Consider the following 22,592-nt stretch of genomic DNA (forward strand, 5'->3'; position numbering starts at 1 on the left):
GATGGCAGTCCGCGGCCTCGCAGGGGCGTCGCGAGAGAGCGTCGGCATTGAGATGGCGAGACCCCGCACGGTGCACGACAGTGAAGTCGTACTCCTGCAGGATCTCTATCCATCGCGCCATCTGTCCCTCTGGCTCCTTAAAGTGGAGCAGCCAGGTGAGGGACGCATGGTCGGTCCTCAACCGGAACCGGGTCCCGAACAGGTACGGCCTGAAATGGTGGACCGCCGCCATCACCGCCAGCAGCTCGCGACGGGTCACGCAGTAGTTCCGCTCAGGCCTAGTCAGAGCCCGACTGTAGTAAGCCACTACGCGCTCCCCATCCGGCCCCTCCTGCGCCAACACCGCCCCCACCCCCGAGTCACTCGCGTCGGTGTCGAGAATATACGGCAACCGCGGGTCGGGGTAGGCCAGCACGGGGGCCCCCACCAGAGCTTCGCGCAACCGGCCAAAGGCAGTCTCACAGCCCGAGTCCCAGTCAAAACGGCGGCCCTTGTCGGTGAGGCGGTGCAGCGGGGCGGCGATGCTGGCAAAGTCCCGGACGAACCTCCGATAGTACGAGGCCAACCCCAGAAAGCTGCGGAGCTCCGCGACGGTGCGTGGAGTCGGCCAGCCCCTCACTGCAGCGACCTTACCTGGGTCCGTAGCCACCCCTCGCGGTCCAACAACATGTCCCAGGAAGGTCACCTCCCGCCGCAGGAGCTCGCACTTGCGGGGGTTGAGCCTCAGGCCAGCACGGCGGATGCAGGCCAGCACCGCCTGGAGGTTCGTCAAGGCCTGGTCGAAACTCCGTGCATGAACCAGCAGATCGTCCAGATATAACACGCACTGGTTCCGCGGGACCGATGCCAGCACCCTCTCCATCAGCCTCTCGAACGTCGCCGGGGCATTGCACAGGCCAAAAGGCATGACAGTAAACTGCCAGAGGCCCTGGCCGATGGAAAAGGCCGTCTTCGGGCGAGCATCGGGAGCAAGCGGTACCTGCCAGTAGCCGCAGCGGAGGTCCAGGGAGCTGAACCAGGTCGACCCGGTGATGTAGTCCAGGGCGTCATCTATCCTCGGCAGGGGGTAGGAATCTTTCCGGGTGACCTCATTCAGCTTGCGGTAGTTGACGCAGAACCTCCACGAGCCGTCTTTTTTTTTAACCAGTACGGCTGGCGCCGACCACGGGCTCGCGGAGGGCTCAATCACCCCCGCTGCGGCCATCTCCCGGATCTTTTCCTCGGCGGCGGTCCGCTTGGCGTGGACCATGCGTCCTGGTGGGATGCGGATGGGCCGAGCGTCGCCGGTGTTGATCTCGTGTTGGACCAGGGCAGTGCGGGTGCAGTCCTCATCCCTCGCCGCAAAGAGGTCTTCGTTCTGGGCGAGTAGCTCCTGGAGCCGCTGCCGCTGGTCCTGATCGAGGCCCTCGCAGCTCCGCTGGAAGAGGTCCTCAACGGCACGCTTCGCTTCCACGCAACGCTCGGCCCCCGCCGCCGCCTTGTCTGGCCCCCCGGCCGACTCAGGGGCAGGATCCGGCACGCTCGCTCCCCGGCTCGCAGGCCTGGTCTGCCCCGGCGACTGACGCCGCCGCCGCCGCCGCTGCCTCTTGTTCCCCCGGCTCTGGCAAGCCCGCGTCCCTCGGCCTTCGCCGGACCTGCCCTCCACCAGGTGCAGTCGCTCCCCCTGCCACACCAACTCCTGCCGGTCCAAGTCCAACCTGGCCCCCACTCGCTGCAGTAGGTCCAGCCCCAGAATGCAGTCCTCCTGGATGGGTGCAAGGTAGCAGGGGTGGCGCACCGTCGCTGCACCCAGACGGAAGGCAAGCACCCGTTTCCCCCGGACTGCAGCGAGCTGTCCCGTCACGGTCCTCAGCCGCAGGCTGGAGGCCTCCCATCCTGGGGGGTTGGTGCCCTCGGTGTCGGGGAGAACGCCCGGCCGAAGTAGGGTCACTGATGAACCGGTGTCGAGTAGGGCCAGGCAGGGTTGGTCCTCAATCCGGCAGTGGAGGTACAGGCCCCGGCTACAGCCGACTCGCCCCACGGTGGCGTGAGGGGCGCCGGTTTTTACAGCGCTCTCCGGAGCGGGGGTTGAGGTGTTCAAGGGCGGCCTTCCCCGCGCTGAGCCGCCCCGTTCCCGTTTCCCGACGCCGATCGAGCGAGGTTCGGGTGCCCGGCAGAACCGGGCTCGGTGTCCTCTTTTCCCGCAGCGGTCGCAAATCAGCGTGCGGGGCTGTTCCGCGGCGGTCGCTGCACGGGCTGGCTCCTCTTCCCCCTCGCTGGATTCCTCCGTCGCCGCCTCGGTCAGCCGGCAGGGCGCACTGCGTCTGCTGGCGCTGCCAGTCACCCCGAACACTACCTCAGCCCGTGTAGCAAGGGCCAAGGCCTGCTCCAGCGATGTTGGCGCGGCCAGCTGCACGTGGCGCCGCAGCTCCTCGGGCGAGAGGGCCTTGAGAAAGGCCTGGAGAGCCATCTCCCGCTGCGCCTCCCGGGGGAAAGTTGGGTATCCTCGGCGGGCGAGGAACATGACATCCGCGGCGACCGGGCCCAGTCGCTCTCCTGGTCGGCGCCGCCGCAGGGCCAGCCTCTCCCGCATCAAGTCCGGCGCCTCCTCTACACCGAAGCGCAGCTGGAGGGCTGCTGCCAGCGCCGTGTAGTCGCCTCTGTCCTCCTCCGGGACGTCCAGGAGCACCTGGCAGGCCGCTCCTTCCAGCGCCGCCGCTAGGTGGCCGGCCATCTCTGCCCGGCTCCAGCCATTCGTCCGGGCCGCGAGCTGGAACTGCGCCTCATAGGTCTCCCAAGGCGCCTCACCATCGTAGCGACCTGGTCGCACCCGCGCCGATGGGTGTGGGAATCGCTGATCGGCTCCGGCAGGGAGGGCATCCTCTCTCCGGGGCGGCCGCCCCAATTCTACTGGCGGGACCACTACTGGGTAGCCCTGGTAAGGGCTGTGGCCACCTGTCGCACCCAGGAGTTGCTCAGGCTCCCTATGTGCGCCGCCGATGGGTTCTGCGTCTTCCAGCGTCAGCCGGCGCTTTATGGAATCGGGTAGTGTCTGCCACGAGTTGTTCATTCTGCCCGCTTCTGACACCAATGTAGCGTATTGCAGGTTCTTTCTCAGAACTAAAGAACAGTGGAGACGCGATTAACCAAGCACTGGCTTTATTTTACAACCACACCAAACCAAACACAGGATCTACACACACATGAGGAGACTGACGAACACGTACACACATTTAGGGTGGTAATTACCTAACAACACACTCTACTTTTACAGGACTACACAGGGCACTAGAATTACTAGGACATTATTTACACAGGCAGGGTCAGCCGCTGGTCATCGTGCTGACCCTCAGACTCTTCCCGGCTACCACTCCCAGCATGCCCAGCGGTACTACGAGCGCCTAGGGGCGCTTCCTCCTCACCACCAGGCGAGGGCGTTACAATATATATATGTATATATGCATACATGAACTGTTACGAAGCATTGGCATTACACCCACAAAAAAACAAAAAGGTGGTATCAAAATAACTTACACCAATTATCATTAATCATTTACACATTAATGTTTGCATAAAATAAACATACAGAATGTAATTCATTCATATTAAACTTAATTTATATAAATACATTCAGACGTATGTAGAAAATATATACAAATTTATATTTACCTATAACAGTATATTACTACGAATTGTAGCCTGTAGGATATACTTGAGGAAGACATATGACTTTCAAAAGATAAATTATAAGCAGGTATAATTTCCCCAAAGAGATATGCCAAGATACCCTGGTAAGAGTTCCCCAAAAAGATTGCGAGTGCACTAAAATATTTTCAACATATTTTCCATATGCAAAAGAAAAATTGAGAATGCTTCAACAGCATTGTAAGAGCATCATCTTTCATCCATTCAATATCAAGAGTTACAGTATCTAGAGTTACACAAAATCAAGCTATAGAAAACTATAGTATAATACTATAGTACATTGTACATTCTTGCTTGAGTGGGACAATTTTGGCAAATTTATATAGCAAATATCAGTTAAAAAGAAATACAATTATTTACACAATCTAGCTTCACGTTACAGCTAGAATTTAAGTAATCAAAAGATTATACAAAAGAAGAACAAACAAAAATAAAAACTTTTCTTCACCTTTCTAACATGCAGGTATTTGCAGTTTAAGTTCACACTTAAGCTAAACTTTAGTAAAACTATACAATTACGAGATTTTATCAGAAGTCATTTTAAGTTAAATTATTATAGTTTAGCTATAGTATTTAAAGTTTGTTCAAAGGTTTTTATTTTTACTGAAGCTAAAGATAAATGTGAAGGAAGAACACTTCTTCATAACTTAACTCAAGACTCAGAATGTCTTTTTTAACATTTATATATCTTTCAATATATTTTCTTCCATACCTACAGACGGCTGTCAAAATCCACTCTTCTTTTAATTCCACTCTTTGGGACACATTACATGGTTTTTAACTTCTTTCCTGACTATATGAATGTTGGTGTGCGGCTCTACATAGAATTATGCTTAGGATCCTTTCAGGTAAATATAATTTTCATAACATATTTTTAGTTAGCTGTAATCATATCAACTGATGTCAATCAGCAAATGCCTTACATAATCCACAGATGAAACTGAAGTGGAAGCAATGTGCTTCACAAACTTAATCAGAATTTTACAATATTAGATTTTATGTAATCTAAATCATTCAAATTAGGTTAATGTTTTTAATGAACTGTTAATGGGCAATTCAGCAGATAAACTGCTGACTGCTAAGTTACTGAATGGCATTTATTAATGCTGGTGCTGAAGTTCTTTACAGTATTAAATCGTTTTACACATGCATTGAAAAAATATGTTGATATTGAAATTTACTCTCAAAATATATGGCCCACACACTGTGTAGAAACAAAATACAAATATACTGTAGGCTGTGACAGTGCATGTTTTAATGTGTAAATCTAAAGAAAAGCAACAATAAATGAAATTATTTTCAACAATAATTTATGTGTTTACTACTTATCTTTTACATTTCTGAACTATTTCACTGAATACTTTGAAATTTCTATATTTTAATGGAATTTTAAGTGAACAAATGCACGTTTCCGAAGATTAATGTATACTGTTTTATAAAAAAGAAAAAATGTTTTTTTTTAATAAAACCTGATACCCCTGCCTATATTATTTAAGAGGAAGGCTAATAATGCAAAATATTATAATGTGAACTCAACATTTTGATCTGTTTTGGGGGGGTTTTGTGTGTTTCAGATTAATTTTATCTGTGTGAGTTTTCAGTTTACTGTATGTGAACTTAGGCCAGGGTGATATCAGTCCCAGATGTCTTTTGATTTTAATGAAAATTTAATTTTAATTAAGGGTTAATGTTACAGGTGGGTAAAGTGTTTTATCCAGTGAAATTGGTTGATTTTGACTTATAAATATGGGTATAGTTAGATTTTCCCTTTGGTTTCATAGAATAAAATTCTTCTTGTTCTCCTTCTTCTTATTATTCATCTCCTCCTTCTTCTTCTTTTTCTGCATCTCCTCCTCCTTCTTCTTCTTCATCTCCTCCTGCTCCTCCTCCTTCTTCTACTTCCTTCTGACTTCCAAACTCGAAATCATAGGCCCTGGTAAAAACGTGTTTTAAATTTAGATGTGAAGAGAGTCAAAGTATTTGTCTTTCAATTTGTAAAAAAAAATGTATTCAATCACAAAGGTGCAGCGACAGAAAAAGCATGGCTACCAAGTCTGAGTACGGTTAGCAAGGACCAGACACAGAGGACTTTCACATTATTTAAATCCTTAAAATTCAGTAACAAGATATTGTATTGAATACGTGACTTTATACACTTTATACAGTCAATTCAGGAGAACACAAATGTGTTGATCAGTTTTTTGCCACAGTTAGTGATAACATAGGGCATAGTCTAGCGTTATTTCTGAGGTGAAAAAAAAATATTTTGACAATATGCTGCACATGTGGGTCGAATGTTAAGCTAGAATCGAATATCACCCCAAGGTTTTTCAATTTAGACTGAAGCTCAAACACCGAACCATCTACAAATAGGGTTACAGGATTGGCTTTACAAAGCTGATTGGGAGTGCTGATAAGCATGACTTATGAAGTCATGAAGATGAAGGACAATTTGAGTCATCCAAGTTTTTATGTCAGAGATGCAATTAGATAGAACAGAGACAGCCACATCATTGTGAGGTTTGGTATGGATGTATATTTGAGTATCATCAGTGTAGAAATGATAGCTGAGGCCATGTGATCTTAAAAGCTGACCAAGTGGAAACATGTAAATGCTGAAAAGCAAGGGGGCCAGTATTGAGCCTTGAGAAACATCAGACTTAACAAGACCTATTTCAGACCTTTACCCATTAGGAGAGAAAGAATGACAGCGATCAGTGAGGTAAAACTTGAACCATTTAAGAGCAGTGTCAGAAACTCCAAACACAGTCTCAAGACGAGAAAGTAAGATGCCATGGTCAACAGTGTCAAAAGCAGCACTGAGATCAAGAAGGATGAGTATATAAAGAGAACCAGAATCAGAAGCTATTAGAAGATCGTTAGTGACTTTGACCAGGGTAGTTTCTGTGCTGTGAAGTTGACAGAAGCCAGATTGGAGTGGTTTGAAAAGGTTATTTGCTATGAGGTGGTTATGTAGAGTAACTGAATGTGATAGCAAGAATGTGATCTGCAAGAAAGGGTAAGTTGGAGATTGGACAAAAACTGTATAGATTCTCCAATGCCATGTTAGTTTTTTTTGGCAATGGCATAATGGCAGCAGCTTTGAGGACCATTGGTAGATTTGCCAGTGCTCATGGATTTATTTATAATATTGAAGACAACGGGACAGAGAGAAGAGAAACAAGACTGAAATAAAGTGGAGGGAATGGGATCTCATGGGTTTCATGTGTGTACAGATGCAGCCATTCAAAACAAGCAGGTGATACCGCATTATTTTGCGGTGCGCTTTACGCAGTCTACCGCGAGTTACCGTAAATTCTCCTATAGTACTGCAAGTAAAATAATAGTATCCGGAATTTCCGCAAGGTGGAGCTAATAAAGCTCAACCTCTCATATTTGAGCTGTCACCATCAAAGTCTTTAACGAAGATATTACTAATAGTATTAATAATGAATGACCTTGGACAAGCTGTAAACTCAAAGTATTGCCCTGGTCTACACTCTTTTTTTCATTGACCGTCTTCATTGCCTTCCAATCAGTTAAAAAGTACCCATGATAGACCGAGTGTTTACAAGCATTTGAGCAACACTAGTATCAAAGCCACACTAAAATCAAGGATTGTAAGAATACTTACACCATAGCCCCCGACTCAGACTCAATAAGTAAATCATTCACAACACTGACAAGAGTCTCAATGCTACGATTCCAGTGAAAACAGGACTGGAATAATGTAGTTCAAACAAATCATTAGCTATCGATCTGAGCCTCTATTGATGTGCAGCTACATGTTCTTAAACATTAGATAGAAATGTTAAATTAGAAATTGGTCTGTAGTTCTTCATTCTATCAGAATCGAAGACAGTTTTTTAAGTATTGGAATGATGGATCCAGTCTTTATTGGGGACCACACCCATGTAAAGAGAATTGTTAATGATTTTTACAATTAGAAGGATCTATCTGTTAGATATCTAACAGAAAAACTTTAAGTGAAGAGGTAGGGTGGGATCTAGAAAACAAAAATTGTTTTAGGATTATTTATTGTTCTATGTAATTAATGTAATTGCTACAGTTGTAGTTCTAGTAGTGTCACAGATGAAGGAATGTTATAAAGTTTATAAAAGCTTACAACATCTTTAATCAACATCCAAATTCTGTATATCTCATTTTAACACATTAAGAATTGGAACATAACTCCCCATAAATCTTTGATTGTCTCTAGCATCCCCTTTGGTCCAGACTGTCCCAAACAATGTGTCTTATTATACAGAGACAAGTAAAGGTTTATTCCATGCTGAAAAGAGAAGAAAGGAAACACAATGTTTTGGCTGTGGAGCCTTCTTCGTTGTGTTTCCTTTCTTCTCTTTTCAGCATGGAATAAACCTTTGCTTGTTCCTTTGCAGCCTACGAATGCTGTCGCAGCTACGTACATGAACTGTTTTATTATACACTCCCTAACCTGCTCTAACAACAAATACACGGCAGGTGAGAGGGGAAGACAGTACCTTAGCCATCCTCTCCAAGCTCTCTCATCTTTCTTCTCTCTTTTCTTTTGTCTCCCAGCCTCCTCTTACCTAAGCGTATATATTGTATCCCTTTCTGTCCAGAACTTCAGGACTTGAATAAGGGGCAGTTATGTCCAGGTGATCTCAGGGCAGACATTTATGAGTGAGGGAAACTCAAGGAGCTAATTGTATGCCAATGACCAGATCATAGTGCATTGTCCCTATGTTTTTTGTGCTTTGATCCAGGTGCAGTTCAGCTTATTCAGCATCCCCACATAATCTTATGTGTCACCTCTGACTGCATGTCTAAACATTGCATCGTTCAGTCTCTGCTGAGTGTGACTAGCCATTCTGTATGCGCTGCAGTGCTGGAGAACCTCAGATGGATTAGAAAATAGATGCAATAGAAGCCATTTTTCTGCAAAAACTCCAGCAAACAAAGCTCCCAAACCTTTCCCCTCAAGTACTTTTATCACATCATGACAAGTAATGTCTTTTGAGAAGAATTTTGCTCTTATCTCTAAAGTCTGTTGAGTCTTAGGATTGGAACAGATTTATTGTTAGGCCTAACCCTAAGCAGAAACTGAAATCAGGCTTTTGAAAAAATATTTAAGATTGAGAACAGGAAAAGCTTTGTGATACATAGAATTCTGGGTATCTGGAATAGACTTTTCATCCAGGTGTTTGAGTATCAGACTCTGGAAAATGTTAAAATTATTTTAAATAGAAGCCATGTTCTTTATTTTTAATTCCAATTAGTTTTTAATTGGTAATTTGATTTGATAAAATTTGATAGTGTGAAATTCAGATTACCCTGACTTTCGAGCAGGATAATATTTTGGCTATTTCACTTGCATTTTGTGCTTCAGTTAAGTTAATTTGCACTTTATTTAAGATTGGTCTATGGTAGCTTTGTGGACTTCTTTTTTTATTAAGTATTTTTATGTTACAGTAATTGTTCTAATATCCTTTGTGGTTTGGGATGGTCTTATTTTGACATTTTAATGAAGGGTGAGGTGGTTGTGATTGCATTTAAGATTAGGCCTTATAAATTTATTAGTTCAGGTGGGTAGCTGCGTCAGCATGCGTAGGCTGCAAAGGATTAGTACTAGGTTTATTCCATGCTGAAAAAAAGAAGAGAGAAAACACAACGTTTCGGCCGTGGAGCCTTCTTCAGGTGTAATTTTACACCTGAAGTTTGGTTTGATTTGATGTGTTTTGAGCTAAAAGTGACCTCTTTAGTTCTGGACAACTTCAAATCAATCCTACAGACAATGTCAAGTCAAGATGTTGTATTAAACAGATACTGTATACTACAATTAAAAATAATGTATAAAGGTGTAGGAAATGTTCACCACGTGTATGGATACTCAGCAGGATCAGAGACAATCTAAATGTATTTTGGACAGACAATTGCAATATTCAGATCCAATATACAGTACTACACAATGTGTATTGTTTATTGACCCACACCTTTCCACTAGTGCCATCTACTGTTGTTAATGGAATTCACACTTTCTGCCTCTTTTATATACAGTAATTGAAAAAAAAAACATTCTGGGAACGGAAATTATTTTTGTGTGTTGTATTAGGTTATTTTAACAAAAGTAAATAAAATGATAAAAAAAACATTTTAACAGTTGAAGATACATAATAGCCAAGCAGTATTTTATATATTAAAAATATGACATTTTCTGTGTGATATTGTTCTTTACTGTTTCTAAGATGTAACAAAATATTTTTTTAAAACATTACTTCTTTTTTAGGGGCTTTTAGTAGCTGTTCTCTACTGCTTTCTTAACCAAGAAGTAAGTAATTAAATTTTTCATACTGTATGTGAAATAAAAAAAAAACATAAGGCATTTTTTGTAAAATGTGTGATTCTTTAGAGATTATTGGTTTTATCTATTTCCATATTGTAATCTAGACCTATATGTTTGTTATTTGATATTGCTATTTTTGATATTGTGGCTCATTTTCCAGCTTCTCTTTTTTAAGGTTATAGCTGTCAGTCTGCCTTCCATGCACAAGGTAAATCACCCTCAAGACAAGAATTGTGCAACAATACTATTTAGATTATTGTTACAGTTATTGAGGCTATTGAGGTGTAATAATCCAAAGGAAAATGGTCAGCAAAGTGTCAACATTTCCAGTTCTTGGGAACTTCAAAACAAGAAGGTGTTTGCCGAGATGTTAGTTTTATTATTCACTAATAAAAGCAATTGTCAAGTTTACTTTGGTTTGCCTTAATTAAATAAATTATTGGAAAATCATCAAGAGTGTCATCAACAGTCCAGGATCACGGCATAAAAAAACGTAGGTACAAAAAGATAAATTGTAAAAAAGGGGAGAGAAAAGAGAGAATTAGAGGAAGATAGAAAGTGAGAGTTCTAAATCATCCATAAAGATCAGATTCAAGGGGAGCTGCAATGCTATTTTTGTTTTTTTGGGGTTATTGATGAGTTCATTTCAAACCACAATGAAAGTACAAAGTACATGGTAATGTGTAAAATCGCCACATACTGTATGCTTAGCACCATATTACCAGCTGTTTCAGATCAAGGCAACAAAACATCCAGTGACATGAAGTGGCTCAGTTACATTGTAAACTACTGTAGCACGTACAACATCTCTTTTTTATTGCATTTAGTCGTAAAACCATATTTAATGCACATCTTAACTTAGGTCTTAAACATAATTATGATGAAAAGCATCATTTAAAGTAAATCATGAAGATAGATTTTTGTCTATTTTTCTATCAAATACTGATATCAGCCTCTCATTCTGTTCTCTTTTCATTGGTCGCTTTTTATAAGCACAAATGGTCGAAATGGCACCTGGTTTGAGCACAGGTTTTGGTTCAGTTTGTGAATTGAAAATATATTTCATATTATGAACTGTCAGGTTTCATTAAATGTGAACTTCAAAGAAAATGTCAATACAGGTCCTATTCAAAATTAACCTTATTTAAAAACCAATCTATTCCTGTTGCAAAAAAGCATGTTTTAGACCAAGAGAATTTTGGTATTAATTTATGATACGATACATACAAGGCCCCATGTTTTTAGATATTTTATCCCGACAACTGATTTGAATGAGTGCAATTAATTTGAATTAGACTTTGTCGACTACTTACTTTCTAGAATATCTACTCTGCAGATCACGTTGGAACACATCTGCGGTGAAATGCCTGCTGCACAACCTGTACTTATTCACACATACATCGTGCTTAATCTCTTCAAGAAACTTGTCGATGGGACAAACTTCAGTACTCATGTTTAATACCAATCTCTTAACTTGTTGAATATCCCTTGGAAAGGAAACAGTTTGACTTTCAGCTGATCTGAACCTCTTGCAATTTCTTTCCAATGGGAGTTATACTGTCCCAAAAGAAATGCATTTAGAATACATTTTTGAACCTAAGATAAGGTTGCAGAAACAATCAATAGAAAATTGTTTAAGTTATTTTTTACATTTTGTCTTACTGCAATAATTAGTTTTAAAATGTGCAGTTTCCATATGTGAAATGTGAACTGGCAGCATTTATACCTAGGTGAACTATATATGCAGCATACAAATTTAAGGAAATATAATGAGTATTATGAAAAAAAGAACTTAAATATTAACACCAACCACCCAACTTTCTTTATAATATAAGATTTGAACACCATTTTTGTTGATCATTATTATCACATTGACATTTTCCCTCAACCACTGAACTCTTAACTTATTTAAAATAGCTGTTGGCCTCATAGTGGCATCTTTAATGGTGACATTAAGGGTCTTTATGTTGTTATGCCCTTCTGGGTATAACTTAGAAACTTTATACACATTTTATAATTTGACAGTTATTTTGACAGCTCTGTTGGCTTCACAGAATAAGTTTTGCTTGTACCTCACTACCTGGCTGAGGTGCCTGAGATAGATTTATTAATTTTGAAATTCTGACCAGCACTATTATTGCGCACAGAGGCCAATCAGATAACTGTGTGGATCCTTAAGGTAGGGACCACGATATTTATTTACTTATATATGTTTTCTCCCATCTCAGCCACTAAATTATTTAACTCTTTTAAAGTTACCATTGGCTAACTTTGTAATCATCTAGGCAGTGTCTGGATGGTTAACATGATTGTTTTTATGCTCATGCTCATCAAGATAGTCAATGTCTTTAATTTTTGTATATGTCCATCCAATCTTTGAACCATTACTTACAATTCAGGAACACAGCAGAGCCTATCCCTATAAGCAATGGCTGCAAAGCGAGATAAACAATGAGCAGGATGCCAGTCCATCACAGGACAGATAAACACATACACAGACACACACACAGAGTTACACCTGGGCCAATTTTCCCAGATCTAACAGTATTATTAACCTAACAGTATGTTTCTGGACTGTGGGAGGAAATCAAATCACCTGGAGGAAAACCAACACAAACCATGCAGATATCATCCCTGGTCCAGAAGTTAACCAAAGGCCCCAGAGCTACGAAGCAACAAGGCAACAGTGCATCACCATACAACCGTTTTCCTTTATGCATACATTTCATATATAATAATACATTTTTAATAATATTTCTGTATATAATTCAGTTCTTGATTTGGATTTTGAATTGAAATAGTCTTAAATATACTGAAGTGGAATCATGTTCAAGTTTATTGTCATTGTACTCATATACAGGTATATGGTATAACGAAATGCTATTTAGCTAACTCTCAGACGATACGTAGTACAAAAAAACAACAACAACAATACAATTGTATAATTAAAGAAAGAGACAACAGGCAGTGTGCAAAAACAACAACAGGCAATGTGCAAAACAACAACAGGCAATGTGCAAAACAACAAAATGGTAACAACTAATGTGCAAAAACAATATCAGATGTGCAAAAACGCATCAATGGGGAGTAAGCTTTTTGACATGTAAGGTAGAGGTAGATTTCAATGTGTGAGCTTTTGGTAAGAAAGAAGGCACTGTGAGGTTCAGATCATAATATTTTAATAGTTTGATAGTGCGGGGATAAAAACTGTCTCTGAGTCTGGTAGTCCGGGCCTGAATGCTCCGGTACCATTTTCCAGATGGTAGAGGGTCATACAGTCTGTAGCTGGGATGTGTGGGGTCTTTGATGATGCTTAGAGCTTTCCTCAAGCTCTAATGTGAACTGGAATGAAAGGAAATGGAGTTAACTACAGTGAAATACATTGGAATTCCCCAAATTTTCAAAACATTAATTACTTATTTATGTTATATATCAGTACAAACAATACTGATTATAATAATGGTCTTTTTAAAGACTTTGTCTACAAGAGTAGCAGCACATTGGAGTAGTGGATACCATTGTGGCCTTGTAACCCTGCACACTTGTACCCCAAGTGTGCAGGGCAAGTTTGTTCTGAAACTCTCAGAGCAGGACGTGCAGAAGACTCTGAACAGGGTGAAAATCTGTAAGGCTGCAGGGCCTGATGGGATACCACCTCGCGTCCTGAGGACATGTGCAGCACCGCTGGCCACAGTGTTTACAGACATCTTTAACAGTCATCTGTCACAGTCCATGGTCCCCACCTGCTTTAAAAAAAACACCATTGTTCCAACCCCCAAAAAGGCAAAAATGGCATGCCTGAGTAGCATTAACATCTGTGGTGATGAAATGCCTGGAGAAGCTGGTGTTGTCAAACATCAACTCCTCCATCACAGAGTCCCTGCACCCCTTGCAGTTCGCCTACCAGAACAACAGATCAGTGGGTGATGCTGTCTCCCTGGCTCTGCATACAGCCTTGGAACACCTGGACACTAAGAACTCGCATGTGAGAATGCTGTTTGTGGACTACAGTTTAGCATTCAATTCCATCATACCCAGTCAACTGGTGACAAAGCTCAGGGGATTAGGTCTGTGCAACTCTGTCTGCAACTGGCTTCTGGACTTTCTTATCGAGAGACCACAGGTGGTGCGGATAGGAAATAAAACATCAACACCACTCACCCTGAGCACTGGAACCCCACAAGGCTGCTGTCTGAGTCCAAGGTTGTACTCCCTGTTCACTCATGACTGCACAGCAAGACACAGCAACAACCGCATCATTAAGTTTGCAGATGACACCACTATAATAGGACTGATCAGTGATGATGACGAGTCCACTTACAGGGATGAAGTCGTACAGCTGCTTAGGTGGTGTCATAGCAATACCCTGGACTAATAGCTAATAGTAGACTTTCGGAGACACAGGCTGAACACTCACAGCCCACTCAGTATTGATGGAACAGAAGTGGAAACAGTCACCAGCTTTGGGTTTTTGGGAATTCACATCTCTAAAGATCTAACCTGGACTGTGAACACTGACTCTATCATGAAGAAGGCTCAGCAGCGCCTTTATTTCTTGAGGTGCCTCAAGCGATGGGGGATGCCAATACATGTGTTGGTGAACTTACACCGCTACACCATCGAGAGCATCCTCACCAACGGGATCACCGTGTGGTATGGCAACACCTCTTCGTGAGAAAGAAAGGCACTGCAGAGAATGGTCAATGTGGCCCAGAAGATCATCGGCTGCGGTCTCACCGAGATTAAACAGCTCTATGAGGACTGCTGCCGTGGTAGAATTCTGGCCATCACAGAGGACAATCACCACCCAGGGCATGAGCTCTTCACCCCACTGCCCTCAGGCAAGAGATATAAGAGCATACGGACACTTACCACTAGATTCTTCAATAGCTTCTATCCACAAGCAGTGAGATTGGCGAACACATTTAGCTCGGACCACACCTACACCATCACCATCTACCTCTTTATGATTTCTTATCTATTGCATATCTCCAGTCATTGTTCACACGTCTGTATTGTTTACATTCAAACTATCTATATGTTTACTTCCACATTGTCTACTGTTTGTTTGTATATTGTCTAGATGCACTGTTTGCACTTTGTTTTGTTTTTTACACTTGTTTTACAATCGAGAGACTTTCTGTAAGAATTCCATTGTACCAATACCGGTTACATATGGCAATAAAGTTCAAGTTCAGGTTCAAGTTAATGCTGAGGCCCTGGGTTCAATTCTGCCCCTAGAGTGCTATCTACATGCAGTTTGTATATTCTCCCTATGTTGCAAAGGAACAAGTAATAGTAATAACTTGTTCCTTTGCAGCCTATGCATGTTGATGCAGCTACCCACCTGAACTACACATGCAGCCATTCAAAATGCGCGGGCGATACCGCATTATTTTCCGGTACGCCGTACGCAGTCTACAGCGAGTTACCGGTAAATACCGCTAGTTACCGTAAATAATAATAATAATAATAATAATAATTGCTTCCACTTACAGTGCCTTGCGAAAGTATTCGGCCCCCTTGAACTTTTCAACCTTTTGCCACATTTCAGGCTTCAAACATAAAGATATCAATTTTTTATTTTAGGTGAAGAATCACCAACAAGTGGGACACAATTGTGAAGTGGAACGAAATCTATTGGATTTTTGAAACTTTTTTAACTAATAAAAAAATGAAAAGTGGGGCGTGCAAAATTATTCGGCCCCTTTACTTTCAGTGCAGCAAACTCACTCCAGAAGTTCAGCGAGGATCTCTGAATGATCCAATGTTGTCCTAAATGACTGATGGTGATAAATAGAATCCACCTGTGTGTAATCAAGTCTCTGTATAAATGCACCTGCTCTGTGAAAGTCTCAAGGTTCTGTTGAAAGCGCAGAGAGCATCATGAAGACCAAGGAACACACCAGGCAGGTCCGTAATACTGTTGTGGAGACGTTTAAAGCCGGATTTGGATACAAAAAGATTTCCCAAGCTTCAAACATCCCAAGGAGCACTGTGCAAGCGATCATCTTGAAATGGAAGGAGTATCAGACCACTGCAAATCTACCAAGACCTGGCCGTCCCTCTAAACTTTCAGCTCAGACAAGGAGAAGACTGATCAGAGATGCAGTCAAGAGGCCCATGATCACTCTGGATGAACTGCAGAGAACTACAGCTGAGGTGGGAGAGTCTGTCCATAGGACAACAATCAGTCTTACACTGCACAAATCTGGCCTTTATGGAAGAGTGGCAAGAAGAAAGCCATTTCTCAAAGATATCCATAAAAAGTCTCGTCTAAAGTTTGCCACAAGCCACCTGGGAGACACCCCAAACATGTGGAAGAAGGTGCTCTGGTCAGATGAAACCAAAATCGAACTTTTTGGCCACAATGCAAAACGATATGTTTGGCGTAAAAGCAACACAGCTCATCACCCTCAACACACCATCCCCACTGTCAAACATGGTGGTGGCAGCATCATGGTTTGGGCCTGCTTTTCTTCAGCAGGGACAGGAAAGATGGTTAAAATTGAGGGGAAGATGGATGCAGCCAAATACAGGACCATTCTGGATGAAAACCTGTTGGAGTCTGCAAAAGACCTGAAACTGGGACGGAGATTTATCTTCCAACAAGACAATGATCCCAAACATACAGCAAAATCTACAAAGGAATGGTTCACAAATAAACGTATCCAGGTGTTTGAATGGCCAAGTCAAAGTCCAGACCTGAATCCAATCGAGAATCTGTGGAAAGAGCTGAAAACTGCTGTTCACAAACGCTCTCCATCCAACCTCACTGAGCTCGAGCTGTTTTGCAAGGAAGAATGGGCAAGAATTTCAGTCTCTCAATGTGCAAAACTGATAGAGACATACCCCAAGCGACTTGCAGCTGTAATCGCAGCAAAAGGTGGCTCTACAAAGTATTAACGCAAGGGGGCCGAATAATTTTGCACGCCCCACTTTTCATTTTTTTATTAGTTAAAAAAGTTTCAAAAATCCAATAGATTTCGTTCCACTTCACAATTGTGTTCCACTTGTTGGTGATTCTTCACATAAAATGAAAAATGTATATCTTTATGTTTGAAGCCTGAAATGTGGCAAAAGGTTGAAAAGTTCAAGGGGGCCGAATACTTTCGCAAGGCACTGTATATCTTTATGTTTGAAGCCTGAAATGTGGCAAAAGGTTGAAAAGTTCAAGGGGGCCGAATACTTTCGCAAGGCACTGTATATAGCGCTTTTCTGGACACTCCACTCAAAGCGCTTTACAGGTAATGGGGACTCCTCTCCACCACCACCACCAATGTGCAGCATCCACCTGGATGATGCGACGGCAGCCATAGTGCGCCAGAACGCTCACCTCACATCAGCTATCAGTGGGGAGGAGAGCAGAGTAATGAAGCCAATTCATAGAGGAGGATTATTAGGAGGCCATGATTGGAAAGGGCCAATTGGAAATTTGGCCAGGACACCGGGGTTACACCCCTACTCTTTTCGAGAAGCACCCTGGGATTTTTAATGACCACAGAGAGTCAGGACCTCGGTTTTACGTCTCATCCGAAGGATGGCTGTTTACAGTATAGTGTCCCCGTCACTATACTGGGGCATTAGGACCCACATGGACTGCAGGGTGAGCGCCCTCTGCTGGCCCCACTAACACCTCTTTCAGCAGCAACCTTAGTTTTTCCCAGGAGGTCTCCCATCCAGATACTGACCAGGTTCACACCTGCTTAGCTTCAGTAGGTTGCCAGTTGTGAGTTGCAGGGTGATATGGCTGATGTTATTATTATTCTCCTGTAATACCACAAGCAAAATAATAGTATCCGGAATTTCCGCAAGGTGGAGCTAATTAAGCTCAACCTCTCATGTTTGGGCTGTCGCCATCAAAGTCTTTAATGAAGATATTACTAATAGTATTAATAATGAATGACCTTGGACAAGCTGTAAGTGTAAACTCAAAGTATTGCCCTGGTCCACATTCTTTTTTTCATTGACCGTCTTTGTAAAAGTAACACCACAGCATTTCGCAATCACGCATTTGTTTCCAATTATGCAAAGTACAGTAATTTTTGAGAATTGATTCACTATGCCTTTCACATGGTCATAAAAGAGATTGATTTAGGAACATAAACATATTACCGTATGCAAACTGTACTGTATACAGTATGTATATGGATATTTAATGTCTTAACTGTGCCTGTTTAAGTATTGAATATTCATATCTAATTTTACCACTGAAGGGAAATCTTAGTAGCTGAGCATAAAAAGAATAGGAGCATACTGCAACGCGTGTGAAGGCCATAAATGATATTAATTTTGGAACTTAAACATACAGTATATGGGTGGTCTCGGTACTTTAAAGAAAACATATACACCAGTATTCCATTTCTCCCTAAACATTTTAAGCATTGAAGTCTTTAACTAACGTGACACCGGAGTCAACAAGCATACTTTTAGAATTTGATTAAAAGGGAATATAATATGGAATCGCGTATCTAAAGAAATTAATAACGATATAATTATATTCATGTTGCAAAAAAACTGCAATGGACATAAAAACTCCCTTGCTTTTAACAGAGCGTTCCATAATTTCTAACTACAAAAATTATTTAAACTGCGCCCTTATCATTCAACCAGAGCTCGAAATATCACAAGGATCCTCTAGAGCACAGCAAAGACTGTATTAAAAGAATCGCGTATCTAAAGAAATTAATAAGATATAATTATATTCGTGTACTGCGACAGGGCTGTTTCACCTCTGTCTTCATGTGACTCTATTCAAAAGCCATTTAGCAAAGAGGGGATGAGAAGAGTGACAAACTAGTATACAGTACAGTACTTTAGATCGTTTTTTCTGAACCGGGGAAAATCTGATCATGTTTCTCTATAACAATAATAAAAAACATTGCCACACCCGCACTGTTAAACCAACGCATTAGCATGTCAAAGCCCATTGAGGAGCCTGGCGCAATAACTGTTTTGTCCCTTGATTTACTGATCTGCATTAATTACAGAAATCGAGTTCCTGCTCTTTGCAGATGACCTGGTCCTGCTATCACCCACAGAACAGAGGCTGCCGCAGAACCTGGCGCTGCTGGAGCAGCACTGTCAGACCTGAGCGCTGACAGTCAATCTGGACAAGACCAGAGTTATGGTTTTCCAGAAAAAAAGCCAGACCCCCATTAGTCTTCCTGAGATCGTCGAATTATGAACGAATAAAAGCATTTTATTAAAAACGCGTTTGCGTTTGTCTGGGTATTTACTTTGTAATCTGTGGTTTACATCTACTGTATTGTTTTGAGATGCCACTTTTTACCTCCGGTACGTGTGTTTACCGCGCACTTTGAATGGCTGCATCTGTACGTCTCCCTGTTTACTTGGGTTTTTGCTAAGTGATCCGGTTTTCTCCTGGAGTCCAAACTCATAAAGGTAGTTTAAGTGACCTCTGAGATCATGGCCATCAGAGATGAAATCAGAAACAATAGGCTTGGTCTTTAAAATCTTTAATCTTCACAGCCCCAACATGTTCTCTGAAGTGGTCTCCAAATCTCCTTCCTCTTTCCCTAATGTAGATGGCTGGGCATTTACTGCAAGAGATACACTAAATAAGGTTGCTAGAGGTACAAGATGTCATCTGAGTGATCCAGAATTGTCCTGAGGGGCCTTGAATAAGTGTGGTGCTAGATATGTACTTGCAGGTGATACAGCAAGCTCTGTTGCAAGAGAAAGTGCCCAATGAGGAAAGCTGCTGAGGGCGGTCAAGGGAGCTCTGAAAAAGAAGGTTACGCAGATTAGGTGATCGTGATATAAGATGATGGGGTGGTCGGAATAGTCGTTAATAGCCCTGGGGATAGAAACTGTGTTGGGGTGGTAGGGAATTACCAAAGGAATGTGGTTGTTATGGCAGGAGTTCCTGATCGAGTTGGTGGTCCGAGGGATGTTTTTGGCTCGGGCAAGGGCCCTGTTGATAATACTGCTACGGTATCCTCTGTTGATGAACAAAGAGTACATTTTGAGGGATCGTCGCTGCAGAATCGTCGTAGCTGAAGGAACTGTGAAAAAGGGAGGGAGTTTTTAGTGTGTTTGGGGTGAAATGAGCTATACAACTCATTAAAGGAGATAGTTGTGTGAATCTGTGGGTTTGTATACAGTAACATTTGCTATTGTACAGTATATTTTCACTTCACAGAAACTGAGAAACTGTCTGTAGAGGTATTAAAGATAAACATTGTGGTAATGATTTGCAATGGTGTAATGTAACTAACCAGGAAAAGGAAAGTCATACAACCAGTTGACAAATCTTGGTTTAAAAGATTAAATATGGGTGCTGTGTAGACATTGAAATCACTTGAAACCCACTTTTGCAACAATTTGACATTTACCATTGAAATATCTTGGATCCACTTCACCATCATCATTAGTGGGATTTTTCTGGTGAATGGCAAAAACTATTTTATAATTTCTACACAATGCACATGCAACATTGCTTTCTGTGCAATCTGTGCATTTTGCTTGTATTGCATATATGTTACTGATTTAGAAATAACATTTACAACATCTTGCTCCTCACAACTAAACATTCCCTAAGCATTTATATTTGTTATAATTCAGATAATAATTGGTTCTGAAAGTGATCTGAGGATCTACAGTATGTTATTTTCTCACGTTCCATTGTTTTTTCTTCTCCCAGTTTATATTATATTTTATACTGTACTTGTGTGCATTGTAACAAACAAGAAATCTTTATGTTTTCAAATGTATCTTCAGGTGCAAACAGAAATCCAACGAAACTGGACAAGATGGTATGAAAATAGCTACGGGGACATACCAGCTGTGGTGAAAGGAAGTCAAATGGATACTCCATTTTAATCATCTAAGCATTTAGCATTAAAGGTATAATGTTATTGACTGTGGAATAGTCTCTCCCTATCCCTGAGTATTACATGTACAGTATATTAGTACTATATCCAAGAAATATTTAAAAATAAAATAAATCACAAATAGCTGTAAAATACTTGCTTTGAACATCATGGGTGCTCTGTTTTAAAGGGAGTTGAACACAGAATATCTTTCAAAAGTATTACATTTTACTTGATTCTTATTTAAATAACAAGAGAAAATAGTGTCAGAAATAAAAGATTGAACAGGTTGTATAATTGTAACCTGTTTTGAGTTTGAGGTATTTTGCTTTATATCATTATATAAAAGTCATTTGCCTTTGTAGCCTTGCCCATGTGCAATTGTGCATACACAAAAATGTAACATTTCTAAAAGTGCAATTACAGAAGGGGATAAATGTTCCAATAACATTTTCAAGTGGAAAGTGTTCACAAATCAGAATCTTCAAAATACTAGTGTTTTCCTGGCAAAGCTACTTACAGTACAACTGAAATATCATTTCTCAAAAATAAATATGAATTTAAATGATAAATTGAAGGTTGGGAAAAATTCACAAAATGCAAGCAGTTTGACATTTCAAAGTAATTTCATTAAGATGCAATTGAATTTCCAAAAATAAAAGAAATGAGGGAATATTTAAATTTAAGCTAGCTTTACCCTGGTCAGACAACTTTACTGCAGTCAGTGTCACAATCGCTAACCCCTCCTCTTAAGGGCGCTCCAACCCTTCCTTGTTTTCTCCCATTACCTGCACCTGTTCCCTATTTCGTTCCCCCTTAAAAGCCAGACGCAGACTTCACTCCTGGTTCCTCATGTAATCCCGTTTCATGAGAGCCAGGGGTCCAGCTGCGTCTGACTGCTTTTATTCCCTGGATGGATCTCCTGGCTTTGGACTCAACTCTTCTGTTTTGGATTCTCCGTTTGGACTTTGTCTTTGTTTGTTCACCCCGGACTCACTTCCCCAGGACACCTGCTCACCTTGGACACGCCCCCCTGTCTCCAAACCCTCTCCTGCATGACTTTTCCCCCATTGTATCTTCACAATTCCGGATCGTGTCGTCTGCATAGGGCCCGGAAAGAACTGTTTGTGACAGTCAGTTTGAAGAAAGGGCCAATAAAATGCTTGCTCAGTGATGCTTGCTGTGTGTGGTATTTACGAAGCAACACTACTCTTAGCAAAGGTGCGCTTAAAAACTATTTCATTTGGATTATAAATAGTTTCTGTTTCAAGGCATTTTAAATTCTTTTACTCTCCTTGAGCATAATCAAGATTGTTGGTCATGTGGTCCAGTGAGTGAAAGAACTGGTTTTCTTTACTCCTCCTAAGGTAGGATTCTCATGTTTGCTAGCAACATTGTAAGCAACAATGAGTTAGTTCCCCACTATAGGCTATATACGTGTGCCCTGAGTCACCAAATTCAGGGGGGAAAAAAATTGAAAGTTACAGATTCTTGGTGTGTAGACTGGAAATGTGTTGATGCTCCTCCAGTTTTGTACAGTAATTGTGTGTTCTACAAAAATATTCACTCAAACCAATATGTAATCCACTTTTCAGAAAAAAAACTATACAGCCACATTAAAAAGGTAGCTAGGCATGCATTTAATACATTTATATCATGTAACATACATTTGTAACATACATGCATATGATTATACCAGCCATATCACCCTGCAACTCACAACTGGCAACCCACAATACCTGGATGGG

At 41.7% G+C, this 22,592-nt stretch overlaps 1 protein-coding gene across 1 annotated transcript in view; it reads left to right on the forward strand.

Annotated features, from left to right (window-relative positions):
* The window catches only part of ghrhrl (growth hormone releasing hormone receptor, like), a 50,796-nt gene extending 29,877 nt beyond the window's left edge, over window positions 1-20,919 (forward strand). Inside the window, exons 11-13 of the mRNA XM_006634251.3 lie at window positions 4,403-4,532; window positions 9,953-9,994; window positions 20,753-20,919. Coding sequence (XP_006634314.1) covers window positions 4,403-4,532; window positions 9,953-9,994; window positions 20,753-20,854 — 274 coding nt within the window. The 3' untranslated portion in view covers window positions 20,855-20,919. The remainder of the gene's footprint in view (window positions 1-4,402; window positions 4,533-9,952; window positions 9,995-20,752) is intronic.
* The last annotated feature ends 1,673 nt before the right edge of the window (window positions 20,920-22,592 follow it).

The sequence above is a fragment of the Lepisosteus oculatus genome, chromosome 6, assembly GCF_040954835.1.
Source record: "Lepisosteus oculatus isolate fLepOcu1 chromosome 6, fLepOcu1.hap2, whole genome shotgun sequence".
Taxonomy (NCBI): domain Eukaryota; kingdom Metazoa; phylum Chordata; class Actinopteri; order Semionotiformes; family Lepisosteidae; genus Lepisosteus; species Lepisosteus oculatus.